Source organism: Odontesthes bonariensis, chromosome 2, assembly GCF_027942865.1.
Source record: "Odontesthes bonariensis isolate fOdoBon6 chromosome 2, fOdoBon6.hap1, whole genome shotgun sequence".
NCBI classification, from domain to species: domain Eukaryota; kingdom Metazoa; phylum Chordata; class Actinopteri; order Atheriniformes; family Atherinopsidae; genus Odontesthes; species Odontesthes bonariensis.
Window position 1 is genome coordinate 11,943,212 of NC_134507.1, and position 16,139 is coordinate 11,959,350.

Genomic DNA, 16,139 nt, shown 5'->3' on the forward strand with positions numbered 1-16,139 from the left:
CCTTCAAGGAACTCTCCAGTCCACGTTTTCCTCTGTGAGCCCTTAAAAGTGTTAGGTCTGAATGGAATTCAATAACAATGAGGGATTGTTGGACGGCAAGATTTTCCAACAATTATAGGGACTATATAAGATTTTCTTTGGTCCAAATAAGTCTTTTCTTTCATCTCTCTACTCTGTACTTATCAATCTGCTGTTTCAAAAAGGTGATCTTCTCGATAAGCTGATTGCACTTTAATCCCCCCCCCCCATCTCTTTTAAAAAGAGAGAAAGACTTCCTTAAGAAGCTGTTTTTTAGCATACGTCATTCATGCTTCATCAAATAGTGAATTTGTTGAGGCAAACATTCAAAGGAGAAAACAGATGCCTCCTGATATTTTGAATGAGATAAATGAATGAATAATCCTTAACTGCTGTTGCAATGGAACATTCAAGGGACTTGTTAATCCTTTTCACCTCCACTTGTCAGTCATGGGTGTTAGTTATGTCACTTCTCCATTTCCTGGAACTGTGACACCTCATCTGAGAAGAGGTCAGCATCAAACCGGGCTCTGGAGAAGAGTTAGCCTACAGCTGCTCAGAGGACAGCGAGGAAACGTGAATTTAGGCTACGGCTACACGAAAACGTTTTTCACTGTAAATGATACTTTTTCTTATTGTTTGGCTGTCGCGGCCACACGGAGCCGGCGTTCCCACTACCCCAAAACGATAGTTTTTGAGAACGGGTTCCAGAGTGGGAAGATTTGAAAACGGCGTCGTTTCGTTTCCATTGTTACAGCGAAAACGGATTTGTTTACATCTGCACAGCCACATGGCTAACGCAGTGACATATACACATACGTCAGTGACCAGAACAAAAAGCGGCTTCCATTCAAAATCCGGAAGAAGAAGACAACACAACAAGGACAGACAGCGATCATCATGGACCCCACAACATTGATAGCAGCACTGCTGCAGAAACTGCTAACTACAGCGGCGTTGTTGAAGGAACAACGTGAGCTTCGCGCTGGTAGAAGTAGGGGCGTACATGCATGCGCATTGCTTCTTCTTTTGTTCTGGTGTAACCGGTGGGGGTAGCTTACAGCGCACCTAGAGGTGTTTCGTGTGTACTGCATCGTTTCATCGTTTTTCATCGTTTTTCATCGTTTTCGTCTGGACCTGAGTCTTTACAGCAGCGTTGCCGTATGGCCGCAATAATTTTCGTACCCGTTTTCAAAAAAACCCTTGTTTCGTTTTCGTGTAGCCGTAGCCTTGGACTAAAAAAGAGCAATATTCATGAGTAAGAAATTCTTCTTAATTCAGTCATTTTGTGCTGGCTCAAGTGCTTGACTGTGAAGTATGTATTCATTTTGTATTCTTTATTCAAAAATACAAAATGTACACACCTTTATTAAAACGACGCAATGAAAATCCCAAGTTTTTTGATGATGAACCTAAGAAAACTATTGTAAAGACACCGAGCAGGTGGCTACCAATATCAACAACCACAGACACACTCACAGAGATATTTCAACACACACCATGCCACAGATCCAAAAACCTCCACTGTAGAGCTTATCTGTTTGGCTCTGCACCCCATGGCAAACTCAGTCTATCCTTATACCGAGGTTAATTATGTGTGGATATAATCAAGGCCTGATCGTGTATTGATCCCCACTGTGGGACAGCAGAGTGTTAAACAATGCTATTCCCAGGGCTTTGATGCATCAACAGAGCCCATTCATCCTGCCTGCGAGCGGAGCTTGTGACTGCTGTTAAGTGGTGATTTGGTTTAGTGTGGGACAGCCTGGCTTATCTCCACTGCCAGACAGTAGCGATTCGGCTGAGGCGTCCCACCCGACCCGCTTTGCCCTCATTCACTTGTTTTCTATTTTGTTAATAAAGTGGTCAGATAAGGTAAGGAACTTTATCTCATTACAAGCCATGGGACACTCGCCACGTTAAATGAACAAATGTGCAAACGCCTCCTCTGTTCACAGAACCAGAAGAATTAATAAGGAGGAAACTACACTAATCTCAAATCATTTTTATTAATCTGAACAACCCCCCCCCCACCCCCCACCCTTTGGCAGTGATAGCCATTCTTAAGGATCCTCAGTGATGACAGCGTTGACAATGGGCTGAATAAGCTCAAGGCTAGAACAGAGAGAAAAAAGGAGTAGAGATCTTGTATCCCACAAAGCAAACCGCAAGGTGAAAAAACATAGTTGGGATCGACAGGGGCCCAGGGTGGACAGATAGAGGTAGAGACGACAGAATAAGGGGGGAAGAGAGAGAGAGAGAGAGCGACTGAGAGCTCTGTAAGTGCACCACGCTCTGATAACAGTAAAAGAATAAGGCCAGGGACTTCTCCATTATCTTTGTGTGCAGCGCGTGTTCATTGGCGCTCTGATAGGATACTGCACTGCACCCTGCGGGCCTGGCAGCACCATTGTGATGGTATTACTTCCATGGCCGAGACTCGAGAGAAGGGGCTGACTTTTTTGTTGCCGTCCAGCCTTTCTGTGTGCGGCGCGGAATGAAAGCAGGGAGGGAATAAAGGCAGAAGGACTAAACTACAGCAAATAAGAGGCTACTTGTGTGTCTGTGTGTTTGCTTAGCATTTTAGATTCTAATAATTGTGCTGAAGACTTTTAATGGCCTCTAAGCATGCAGTACGAGACTTTTTAATGAGATTACGAGGGCAGCAACTGAGGGTCTGGTGAAGCAATTATTTCCTTGCTTTGAGAGTGATCGCTCCCCCCGTAAACTCCTCCTCTCTCTTTGTCACTCTCCAGCCATCATTTTTATCTTTGCTGTCTACTTTTATTATAATCACTGTTGATCTGTGAGTGGCCTAAGAGAGGCTGAGAGCTGCTATTATGAGTGCGTTAGAGGCATACATGGATACTAATCAAACCACAGGCGAGCTGAGAGAATGATGGCTTTGTGTGCTGGGGGTGAGGGGAGGGGCTGCACAGTAATTGTGATTAGATGTAATTAGCTTGCATTGGGCCAAATATGGTTGCTGCACTTGGCTTTGTCACTGACGCATGATTGGTGGGGACGGGGTTGGCCAATGCTCCCTGCAGCGTTTATAACTCAGCACCAGCCATAACAGGATTTATGTCTATATAAACTTATACAGGATTATATAGCTTTTTTACATACAGTTGTAGTTTAGACCGACCAGATTTGAAATGCGTCAAATTCTGATCATTCAAGCTGATACTTTCTCGAGGTCCTTTAATTAAATTTTTCAGCTGAAGTTAGCACCGTTATAGCAGGAAACCCTTCAATGCACTCGACCATCTTCACTGTCGCGTGTGTGTATTACAACAAAACAAATACGTTGTTTTTCCATGATCATCCGGTTTATGCACAGCAAATCTGCCTGTTTGTTGAAGATTGATAGCATATAGGCATTTAAGCCTCCTGCATGTGCTGCCCTGTTCACATCATGTCAAAAGCCCTCAGTTTCCCATGTCCCCCTGAGGCAAGTAATGCGGATTGAGTTCTAGTCATAAAATCTTCTTTCATATGGATGAAAGCATTGGTCATAGCCCAAAAGGTCACAGAACATTATGCACAGTAGGAGAGACAGGTTGTCCACTCATTTTATGCATTCCCACAAGCTAACGAATGCGATGCTGCAGCTTCGTACTCTTGTGGTATGAAAGCTGTACTTGTTCTTTCGGTAATGATGGTGTTTGGAATTTTGTTGTCATTTCTAGATGCCTTCAAGCCTTTATAGCTTTTGTCAAAGCCTTTCAGCAGTTAAAAAGTTAACAATACCAACAACACAAGTCGTACCATTTAAAGTCGAACGACTGACATTTTACCATTTTGACACTCTACAGAAACATACCAGTGTTGCTGAGTTGTTGTCCTGTGCCTGGTAATTACTACAATTTTACCCCATCAAATGTAGTGACTCAATGGTTGCATTTTCCCTAAAACTTTCAATCGTAGGGTTATGCTGTCAAAATTATGAATATAAAAATACGTTTTTATGTTCAAATTTGATGCTGTACTGCAGCTGATCACGTCGTGTTTGAGTCTGTGCAAGTGCCAGATTTAGTTTGACTATATCATTACAGGCTTGTCTGCCCCTTTAACTTCACACAGTCAATTGACTGTATTGACAAATATATGAATATTGAAGTGACATACGATTACTTGCCACAATAAAAGTATTGATTCATCAGTGAATATGATTGATTTGGGTTACTGGGCGCATACGCTATGGGTGGATTACCTTCACATATGGACAATATAATGCAGACATAGAGACAGGGCGGGTTGTTGCCCTTTCTGACAATTTAGATTTTAGATTTATATACAGGAATGTGCAACCTAAAGTGTGACTCATTTGCTTAAAAGCATCATATCAAATGATAGCGAACATTAAACATTCAGTGAAATAACTCAACATCACTGGTATCATCCCTAAAAACTGCTGAAACAGAAACATGAAAAGCTATTAAAGCACATGCCAAGTTGACATAAAAACATCCTAACAGATAGGGCTTTGATAGTTGGTTTGATAGTATATTTGTCACGTTGTTGCCGTTATGCAGGAGCAGAAGTAATTACAGGCAAAATGGGTGACTCACCTGCGGGGTAGCGCTCAATGACTGGCAGGTCATCCACCTGCAGAGTGGCATTACCCCCACTCCTTGTAAACTTCACTATATGGTATTTTCCGTCATTTACAAACTTTGACGTCTCCTCAATGTTAATGTCATCTGTTCCGACATTGAATACAACTGCAATGTTCCCTTTTTCCTGAATAGAGAAGAGCACAGAAAACAAAACACAACATAAAAAAATCTTTAGTAATCAAGTAGTATCACAGTTTACAATGTTGCTAAGGGACTTTGTGACAACTATTAGAAACATGGAGGAGTCTAGTAAAGGTGGAGGGTTATATATTTTTCCAAAAAGGTAAGTTAATTTATCTCTTCAGAGTGACAGTCTAAAGACTGCCTGAAAATGACAAATCATTTTGATAAACGACTTGCTTGGGTCTATAATCCAATAGACTCCTTTCAGTTCTTGAGCGCATCAACTAAAGACCACATACAGTAACATCTTCATACAATCGTATTGTTTTGAAAAGTGTATGTTTTGTTTCAAACTCTGTTGAAGGTGTGTCCTTACAAAGATTCTGCACTCAAATATGTATTTAAAAAAGGAAAACATTGTTTATTCAGGAGTTGCATGTTCACTGTGTTGCTGGTGAAAGATTTATTTGTACGGAAGGTAACGCTGGGAAGTCATTCAACTTGTAGTGTGAAGACAAGTGATTAATTACGCAATAAAAAAACAGAGCAAAACTGCGCTTGTATATGCAGTGTGTGGTGTTATTCCAAGTGTCAATCTGTTAGACTGCAAGACCTGCTGGGTTCACCATAAGGCAGATTACTATATGGATTATTGCCTTGGCAACTACATTAAAACAACATATGTGTTGTGGCTGAATGGAGCATTGCTTCTGGACGTTTTGTAGTCCTCATAAGAACACATCATTCAGCTATGCATACTTTGCTTTCTGCCCTTTGTCGCGTACATAATAGCATTTAAATCCATTAAATAGGTAAATATATCTGAACCAGCTATGCCCCCTTTGCGTGACGCTGCCAGCTTTCTCTCTTATGTACAATAAACATAAACAATCCTCTGAATCATGACAGCACTCAATCTGTGGCATTTTTAGACAAAATCTAAATTGCAGTGAAGACCTCCATAATTACACACACTGCATGAACACATAAGCGTGGAAAGAAAAAAAGAAAACTCTAAACCAGCTTAGCCACAGTCTCCTTCACATGATGAGTATCAGCTTTAATAATCTCCTTTTACAGTACATGATCGAAGTCCCTGAATCCTCCAGCTTAATCCAGTGAAGATGAGCGCGTATGTCGGCGCAGCCGCCTGCTCCCTCTGCTCATGAGCTGCAGTGAAACGAGCATCTGTTTGGAGGTGCAACCTACTATAGCAGCATAGCACTCTGCATGTCATTATCCAGTCAGCACAGCAGAATTCTACACTGCACCTCCATCTCTGTCTCTATCCAACTCTCCGATGTGCACAAGCGGACTCTTTTTGAGCTCCCAAACTAAACACACATGCCCTGCACCCCGCCCACCTCTTCCCTTGAAGTGCAGAATGAATTGAACACATCCGAACAGCCAGAAGCCACAGTGCAATTAAAACCATTTGTAATGTGTCACACTACATTACCAAAACTAGGGCAACTGAAAGACTTGGAATATAATTTCAACAGATTATATAATCTGATGCATTTAAGTCACAGTACTAACACAATTTACTGACTGCTTGCATTCCCATGCAACAATCTACAGAAACTGAAAAGCAGACAGACATAGCTCATTAGGTTTCAACATCTGAAGCTGTTAAAGGGAGGTAGCTAAATCTGTTCAAATGTGATAAATGTGTGTCATTCTAAGAGATGTATCCCTCTTCAAATCCTTCTTCAAGAGATACAGAGAAATTAGCTTCTCACTGAGACTAAACGCAGCAAGTGACAGTGAAAACCATGAGCATCTGGTATCATCAGACCTCACACCGGGGCTGATTTTCACACAGTTTTCTGAATTTTAAGGACTGAGATATAGTGTAAAAAAAATTACCATGAAACCAGCTTCTGCAATTTCTAAGGGGAACTTTCTTTCAAGGACTAGCACACTGAACACATTAATTCAGAACTTTTTATTACCATTGCTCTTAGAAAAAGAGACGGAGAGAAAAAAAAAAAAGTTTTAGTGGAGGGACCAGCCCAATTAAAATCTTGCTTTTAATAGCCTCCTTCAATTGACTTTAAATGTTCCCTGCGGTCTCGTTAATAAATTTACAGCATTTAGTCACAAACTGCCAACTTGAATTTCCATAGCATAAAAAAGGCCTCGTTCACAGTCTTGAAAGACATGAAAAGGTAGATGAAAGGGGGTACAGAGGACAAAAATGAAACCAGCAGGTTTAGGGGGTCGGATGAAAGAACTAACTCTTCAAGCTAAGAAAATGCAATATTTTTGATATGTTTAAAGATCTTGTCCTCCTCACATTTTGATGTGTTTGACTTTATCATTGCCACTGCCATCTGGGCAGTGCAAGCATTAAAAACCCCCAATATTTTCTAAATGATAATCCAATACATTTCAGCATCTCCTGAAATTCAATTGACTTGGACAAGTATTTTCAATGTTATTTCAGCCCTGAGAAGAGCCTAATCCTAAAGCTTTAATAGGGTGCTGGCTTATGTCAGGGAGTGATTGATAACTGCTTACGTAAACCCAGCCCAATATATCCTGTACAGTTTTAGGGCTTCTTACTTGGTAAATGCTGCTCCCCACAGGGCTGCCCCACTGGGAACATAGTGTATGGTGCACATATACCGCACCCGAGAAGCTCAGCCCTGCCAGACTTTATGCACGCTGTCTTGATTAATTGCTCATCAAGCTGCAATAGACTTTAATTAACTGATGAAGTTGATCCACCATTCTCTTCTAATCTGCTCCTTTTTATGCTTCTCATCCTTGCAGCTGGAGGGTGGAGTAGCTCTAGCAATACTCAGGGTGTCAGTTTCCCGCTAAAACTCCCCATCTGCATTCATTATACAACTGTAGAGATACTCGTTTCACTCGCTATAAAGCTGCAAAACAGCCTCAACAGACCGTGTGTTTTTTGTTTTTTTCCTGCAGTCATTGCATACATTGAGTTGCATCATCATTTTTCTTCCAATCATATCAACAAAACCATGTTTCAACAGAGAACGCTTCAAGTCACAAAATTACCACAGTAGCTTCGATAAAACTTACTGGAACCTGTTGGAGACAGGGTTCTGATGAATAATACATTGGTAAAGAAATAAATCACACTTTTTTGTTTATGTTTCCCCTCATATGGTATGTTCATAAAATGCCCAAGGGTTGAACAAAGCAAACTCAAAACAGAGCAATACAGAGTCGGAACAATCACTGACATTATGATAGTTTATTGGAGCAAGCTTATTTCCCCCACCCTCACGGATACTTTGTGGAAAAGAAAGGAAGTGAGAAATGGTATTTGATCTCTGTAAAAATGAGCACCATAGTGTAGTCTGTCCTAATGTTTTACTTGTTCATAAGCCATTTGTGTTGACAGCCGTTGTGCGAACCCATCACTTTTCATATCTCACCAGTCTGACACCACAGGACGGCAACTCATCTCCCTCCAGTGCATTTGTGTGTGAGGGTCCTGTTGGCAGGTGGGAGAGCACCTCTGTCATCCCTTCACTGTGTAATGTGTGTGTGGACAGAACGTATGCATGTTGAGGGATATTATGCTCTCTCTGTAGAAGCGGGATGTCTTAATGCTGCCAGGGCAGGAACACTGTACTGCATGTTATCTTTTAATTACCGCAGACAGTCTTCTGCTTCTCCCTTTTTTTAAGCAAACTTAGTTAATGAAATTACAGAAGTAATGGAATGATTAGGAAAAAGAAAATAGATTATATTTTTTTTGCCTGAACAACATGTGGTCTTGACATTTTACTGTATACTATTCTGTAATTAATTTAGTAATTAATATTAATTATAGGGGCAAGGGCATATGGCTTTCATTAATAAAATATATCCATTGTACTTACTTACTTATTATTCATAATAAAAGTGAGGGTTGCATAAAAGCACTACCACATCATATAAAATTTAATTCTTTAATTCTTTATAATGCAATGGCTTCCTAATATCCCCAAAAATGTAGTAGTAATAGTAACAGTAGTAAAAGTAAAATGTACATGCAATATAACTCCCCAAATACTTTCTATGTAGTGATACCCAGAGAACACACGGGGACAGTGAGCCAGCCGATGCTCAGCCAAATTCAGCTAATGTATCCATCACTACGTCAAATAGGAAGTCATGCCATGTCATTTACCGGAAGAACAAACACTTGAAAACTGGCCAACACCATGAGTACAACTGAGAGATTGCAGAAACAGAAGCTAAAGTGGTTACAGCTGAGAAAAATACAGAGACAGCGGCATGCAAAAATACCTTCCATTTCTTCTTTTCCCAGTTTCGTGATCAATCAATGTAGCTGGCCCCCTGATAATCTGATGGAAAAAGACTCTATGTAATATGCAGGGACATCCAGTCCCTGATTTCATTTTTGGATAAACCTCTAACTTTACTTTTGGTTGCCAAAATTTTAGAAATGTAACTAATGTTAATTGGCTGATCAATTGGCTGTTCAGTTTATTTTATCATTACTAGGACATGATACAAAAACGTGTTTATGCAGATGCATAACCCAAGGTATTTTTTGAGAGATGTAAAACATACAGTACAAGAAGTTACTACAGTCCAAAAAAAAAAAACCTTATTAGAGGTGAAGTTTAAAAGGCCTCTTTCTCTTTGCAATAGAAGTGACAGGACTGTCGGTAATGAGAGCGTCCAAGTGGTGCTTGGAAGGCACTTCCAAAAGCCACTGCTCTTCTTTTCTGTGATGACATTTGCTGTCTGTCTGCACTCTTTCTCTCGCTCCATCCAGCCTGTGACACAATCCATCAAGTGAGGTCAACAGATATCTGAAAATTCTGTTCTCTCTCACTCAAAGAAATCAATTCAGGTTTCAGGTGATTCTCCTGTCTGTTCACTTGTGACAGCTGGCTCGCAGTCAGGGTGAGTTGACCTTCATCTCCGTCCTCTCCACCAGGACTTCCTGCATCCCCCTGAGCACGATCAGAGTCAAGCTCGCTTCATCTGCACGATTTATAGCACGCACCTCTCTTTTTGAGTAAGATCACATAAAATCAGACACACGTTCAGAGAGAATGGATATAAAACAATAACCTGCGTGTGATAATGATGATAAAAAAATAAATGAAAAAAGGTTAAGTAAAGCAGAGCTGGTGACATATGCCTGAAAGCTGGGAACATATGCTGTGAGTGACCCTTAATCCACAACATGATACCTTCAGACACTGAACATGATTAAGATATACTTAATGTCAACATTTTGTTTTCCTTTATATTATTCATATTCAAAGAGAACAGAAGTAAATGTGTAAGTCCAATAACTTAGATACAGAACATCCTGTTTACATGTAATGCTGAATCAGAATTGCAGCTGGGATTTGCATACATTTAGAGATGCTGCTGTTGTTTGGAGGATTTTCACTGAGCCAAGTGACCTGAGTTCTTGTTGTGCTGATATCTGTACCCCCAGGGTTTTTCATCGTATGAACTGTTAATGCAATTATGTGACAGGTTTGCTAATCTCAAAAAAGGTCTCACACACATTTTACCACAGTAATCTAGAATTGTAATTTCAGCACAGTTCAGCCAAATCATGTCATATTTCCATATTTAGGACATGGTGTTGTCAATCTGTAACTATTTGGCTGACTAGTGTGCCACTGGGGGGGGGGGTGGAGCCTATCCCACCGGTCATTGGGCAAGAGTCAGGGTACACCCTGGGCAGTTTGCCAGGTCTAAAGATAAATACGCTAATTTTCTATTAAAACTCTTATCCATACACTTCCTATATTCTTTTTTCTTACACTTTACTTTCATCAGACAGAAAACTGGGGGTGGGGGGGGGGGGGGGGGGGGGTGGTTACAATTTCAAGCACATTACATTTCAGTCAGCCTAGAATGCAAACGTATTCAATTCAAGCTGGCTTAAATCTACATTTGTTCATATTTTTTTGCTGGCGGATCAATTTCAAATATTACATTTGGAAACCGACAAAATTACAGCCGCCTTAACAGTGAATGGAAAATGTTGCAAAAGAGCTACCGGCTGTATGAGATTTGAATATAGTTTGGATTTAGGGGACGGATTGTAAAAACATGAACAAGTGAGCAGCTCCTGTAATGTTTCCACAGACAGCTGAGAAATTAATGTAAAAATTTCATAACACACAGACAGTGTAATTATAACCTCACGCTTATCACGTCTTTGTTTTGACTCAGTCTGCCTATAATTGTTAAGATGAAGATGAGCTCAAAACATTTCTTGTGAAGAAAAGCTTGGCTTAGTATTCTCACCAATAACTTATTCTCAAACTCAGTCTTTCATATGGTTTCTAATGAAAATAGATATTGAACGCTGCATTGGTTTTAGATTACGACATGTGGAGAAAATCTTAATTTGAGTTTATTATGTGAAACAAGTCACTGTTTGCCGGGCAGAAAAAAAGCCTGCATTGTAACTCACTGTTTAAAATGGCAAACATTAAACTCTGATGATAAGGGTTATGCAGAAAATAAGGGTTCTGCAATCACTCAGTTCTGGAAACTATTATCTAAACTTCACAAATTCACTCAGCCACAATAGCACAAATGTTTCCTACATATACGTATTATTATATCTAAGTGAACGCCTGTAACTGATTTTGGAGAGGGAAAAGATTTTCTATCAAGTAGATGCAATCTAAAAATAATATGACGAAAAGACTAGGCCGAGACTACTTGTGAATTTTAAAAAAAGACAACAATATTGCAGAGCTCTGCTCCACCATAGGCACTTAAATAAGACTATAATTTAGTTAGACTCAGAGCGGTGGATGTCTTCCAACAATCTTCGACACCACCATCAACGGTAACATTGAAGCTATCTTACAATTGGCAGCAAGAACCAGCAACTCCTGCCTCTCTCTCTTTCTCTCTCTCTCTCTCTATATATATATATATATATATATATATGTCTATATAGCCACAGCACCACTAATAAGCCCACAGTCTTACTGCTTGTACAAAAGTGCATCAGAAATAGAAGTGATAGCTGTTTAGAATGAATTGTGAACACATCACTAATAAATGCATAGACAAGTTGCATGTAGTGTGACGAATGCATGTTTTCATCCAGTGGTTTGATAAATATTATCTCTTTTTTGAGCAGTGACCATTGACCATCTCAAATTGCATCGAATGTGACAGATGTAAAGGTTGGAAGTCACTGAGCAATTTGCCACTGCAATGAGAGATGGATAAAAGAAAATGCTGCTTTGTTTTCATCATTTATTTTCTTGCATAATGACATCCAGCTGTAGGTGGAAAATGAATGCCAACTGCAAAGCAAATAGGCAGTTTTCAGTGTAAAACTAAGCTCAGAATTTAGACAGAGAGAAAGGGCCTGCTGCTATCTGCTGTTTCCACCTGGAAAAAAAACAGGTATTTCCTCCAAAGCTGCCCAGAGCAGTCATGGACAATTGCTATGCCCGGCCAGTTAACAGTGTGAGAAAAACACACAACCAAACACCAAAATTGAACTCAAATTTATATTGCCAGTAGCTGTTATTTAACTGGGTTAAAGTGTTTTACGGTGCATTTTTACAAGAAAAAAAACCCTGAAGTACTTGTGTCTAATACTTCCACAGAACTGGGAATGTACCAAGCCTTAAAATTGCCACCATCAATCAAGAAGTTTTAAAGGATGCAACAAGCAATTTCATGGATGACTTTTTTCAACTTCTTCCACTTTATTCTCCATGAGCCCTGTGTATTATTGTGCCTTCTTTTTTCTTCAAACCCTACATCTACCTCTCTTTGACTTCAGCAGCACAAATAAAGTCTCTCTGCACTCTCTCTCTCTCTCTCTCTCTCTCTCCCTCTCTGTCCAGTAACTTTGGCAAGGCAGTGCTTTCTTACGTTACATAAAAAAGGAATTTGATACAACCCAAAAAGAAACATACAAATTACCACAGGGGATAGCTGTGGAAATGTATGATTTCTGCCGCAAATTGGATATTTACCGCATTGTTTTTCTCAGACAGCCTTTAAATTCCCTTGTGCTGCCAGCAATATCTTTTCAGCACACAAAGGAGTCTGATACTCACACACCGCAACCTAAAGAGATGTAGGATCCTTGTCTTTATCCCCAAGTCCAAGCAGCTATTTTGGGAGAAAAATACTCTGTAACTTTGTGCCGATGGGTGCTTCGATCCATTACAGAGATCATCAGGCAACAATAACCTTACTGGAACAACAAGTATTACAAAATATATCGGTTGTTGGAGTTTTTTGGATATGCTGTTTCTTTGTTCTTTTTCGTCTTTAGGTTTCTGACTTGCAGCTGGCCCTCTTTCAAAGCCACAGAAGCCACTTCAAAGCTTTTTACAAGCAGGAGTAGAATGATGATTTATTGGCTTGTGCAGTTTATGGTTTGCAATTTTGGTTTGCACAGTAAATATTGTATAAGATTTTATCTTCTTACTTTTAATATTTATAGGTACTGAAACTAAGTGAGTCAGTTTCACTTACCGCTTTCTTGATTTCATAATATTGGTGAACGTCCATAAACGCCTGCCTGCTTTCTGTGCTCACATTGCGAGGTTGAAAGGTTCATCTCTTCCCCCTTACCTGTGGCAGACTGACTGATATCATAGTGTCCATACAAGAAGCTGTAAGCCAGCTGAGGCAGTTTTGAATCCAAAGAAATTTTCAGAAAGTGGCAGCATGAGTATTTTTTTTCCCCTGTTCCTCTCTTTCAATCAACACACTCCCACTGCAATCAGCATAGATTTGAATTGATCTCGATCATTCCTTATCAAACAACGAGACCAACTGTACATTCATTTCTGCTGAAGACTCAAGCATCATCCAACCCACTCAGTTTCTGGATTGCAAATGATTATTATTTCTTGTCATGTATTGTGAGAACAGAAAGGAGCACCTGCTCAGGGATAAATGTAGTATGGGGAAATTTGCAAATGAACACATTGACAGTGATGCTGACAGCCTCTCTGGAAAGCGATGACAAGTAGAGACCAAGTGACACATATTTGGATGTTTGTCATCCCGGTGGAGCTGACCAAGCACTTTCATCCTAGTTCACTGTGTTTTCATGCATTTTTGCGTCTGCTTTCCTCATTGTCCTGCGCTATAGCACAGTTTGGCAGCACTTTTGTTTTAAAAACCCTGTAAATCTACCATATTTTTGTGGCGCCGCAAAATTATCTGTAGCTTTTATCAACTGATGCTCTACATAGCCCTCTAAATAGCCCTTGGTGACAACACAATGGTGTTGAATGACTAATTTGCTCCCTCTGGGTTTGTTTGTTCACTGCCTCATTCATCTTCACACTGTCTATACGGGTCATTTTATATTCATTAATTGATTATCTTTAGGGAGACGAGGCTTTTCTAACTCTGCATTGTGTTGAGACTGAATGTCTGACCAGACGACATATTGACACATCTTAATCCCTGTACGATGAGAAAGTCATTTCCATTTGCTCAAATGAGTGGACATTGATTAATGCAAGCTCATGCATTGATTCAACAAGAAACTGATGGTAGAAAAGTGTCATTCTCAGGATTCAGCAGTTGTTTATTTTTCAGATTCTTTAGCACCCTCTAATGAGACAATGTCTCCTTCCACCTATAATTTTTTTCCCCAGTGTATAATTGATTTTTGAAAATGACCTAAATTTGCAGCTTCTTTGCAGAAATGATCAAACAGCAATGGTCAGAGTTGTTTTAGAGATTTTAGAGATTGTTTCTTTCTTTGGTGGCATTTCAGTTAAGACACATTGAGACCCTGAAACTCATCAGACACAAAGATTATCATTTTTGCTTCTGTCTCTTAAGAGGTTACAGTGATGAAATGGTGTAAAAGGAATTTGCTGGAGCCTTTCTTCTTTCAAAATTCCAAATTAATTTCCTTACTAGACGACTCCTCTCTGGGTTTTCTGATACCTTAATCTTGCTGTTATAAGCAAACCACCCTTGTTACCTTTGAAATAACTTACCTGGAGCGAGTATACAGAGTATATGAGGCAGTATTGTCATCTTAGGGAGAAAGATCTCTGGACAAAGTGGTTATTTCCAAGCAGTTACATAAATAGTTTTGTTAAATCCTCACTTTTGATGAGTCCTATGAGGGGGGTTCATACATACAATTTTCATATCAATTTCATCATGAATATGTAAACTGCAAATACTTCTGTAGTAAAACATGATCTGTGGGGGCCAAGGCAATACGATGAAGACTTGTGTCAGGCCAAGTGAGTTGGAACTGATGGTGCACATAATTAATGGTCTGAAATAGACTGAGAATTAGTGCTGGGCTGGAATGTTAATTGACTATGATACTTGGGCTGGTGCCTCTCAGCCTGAGGCTTCTACTCTTTTCCCTGTGCTTTGCTGTATCGCTTTACTTCAATTTTCAGTGTCCTATTTCTTCATCTCTTTGCCTTGCTTTCTCCTGACTTTGCCTCCTACTCAAGTCCCCTCTCTTTTTCGGCCTCATTTCCCATGTTCCTTATATGCTTGCCTTGTCCGTCTCCTTTGCTTTGGAGGTATCTGGAACTTCTAACACAGACTTTTCATGTAGAAGCAGCCATATAGACAAACCTAGCAAGCCTTTGTCACCTCTTGCAGGATGGAGAAAGAAGTTGAAACAGGCATGTAGTCACAATGAGAGAGACCTGCAAGTTCACAATAAATAGATACCATGGCATTGAACTGATATCACCAGTTTAACATCCTCTTCCATAATTCATCTGCTCAAATGGATGACCAGTGCAACTATTTAGCAAGAATGTTAGGATGGTGCTACACTTTGATAAATATGCAAGGCAACAAGGTCATAAATAAGCTGGGTTTAGCATTTTCCTTTACTTCCACTTTTCACCATCGTCAGACACTCTTTCCAGCATTGTGTGATGTGTTATTGTAGATGCAGTAGTTAATTTTGTTTAAACCAAGAAAAGAAAATGAACAAACAGCTTACGCAGTGACTGTTAAAAATGGTTCATATCTACAACATTGGGGGGGAAGACATCAAGACTTATTAGTCCTCACTGTGGCTCACAGCCCCAAAATACCAGATCCAATATTTCTCATACTGCACTACGTTAAAATATTTAATCACACAGTTCCTACCTGTTAAAATACTACTTATTTTACATTTAAATGGCCAGTTAGTAATAAGGCATTCTGTTTAACAAGTCTATATCTTTGCCAGAAAAGTCGTGATAAGAAAACTACATCCACAACTATATCAATATCATTGAATTAAATTCCAATTGGCTTGAATTGGACTGTATTATTGAAGTGCCTTGAGATGACATTTGTTGTAGTTTGGTGCTATATAAATAAAACTGAATTGAACAGTATACATACTGTGCATATACATATATATGTGTATAC

The 16,139-nt window shown here is 39.7% G+C and overlaps 1 protein-coding gene across 21 annotated transcripts in view; it reads right to left on the reverse strand.

Annotated features, from left to right (window-relative positions):
* The window catches only part of LOC142391472 (neurexin-1a-like), a 250,712-nt gene that overhangs the window by 36,961 nt on the left and 197,612 nt on the right, over positions 1 to 16,139 (reverse strand). For all 21 annotated transcript variants that reach the window (XM_075477362.1, XM_075477349.1, XM_075477315.1 and 18 more), the window contains one exon: positions 4,593 to 4,764. In XM_075477362.1, coding sequence (XP_075333477.1) covers positions 4,593 to 4,764 — 172 coding nt within the window. The remainder of the gene's footprint in view (positions 1 to 4,592; positions 4,765 to 16,139) is intronic.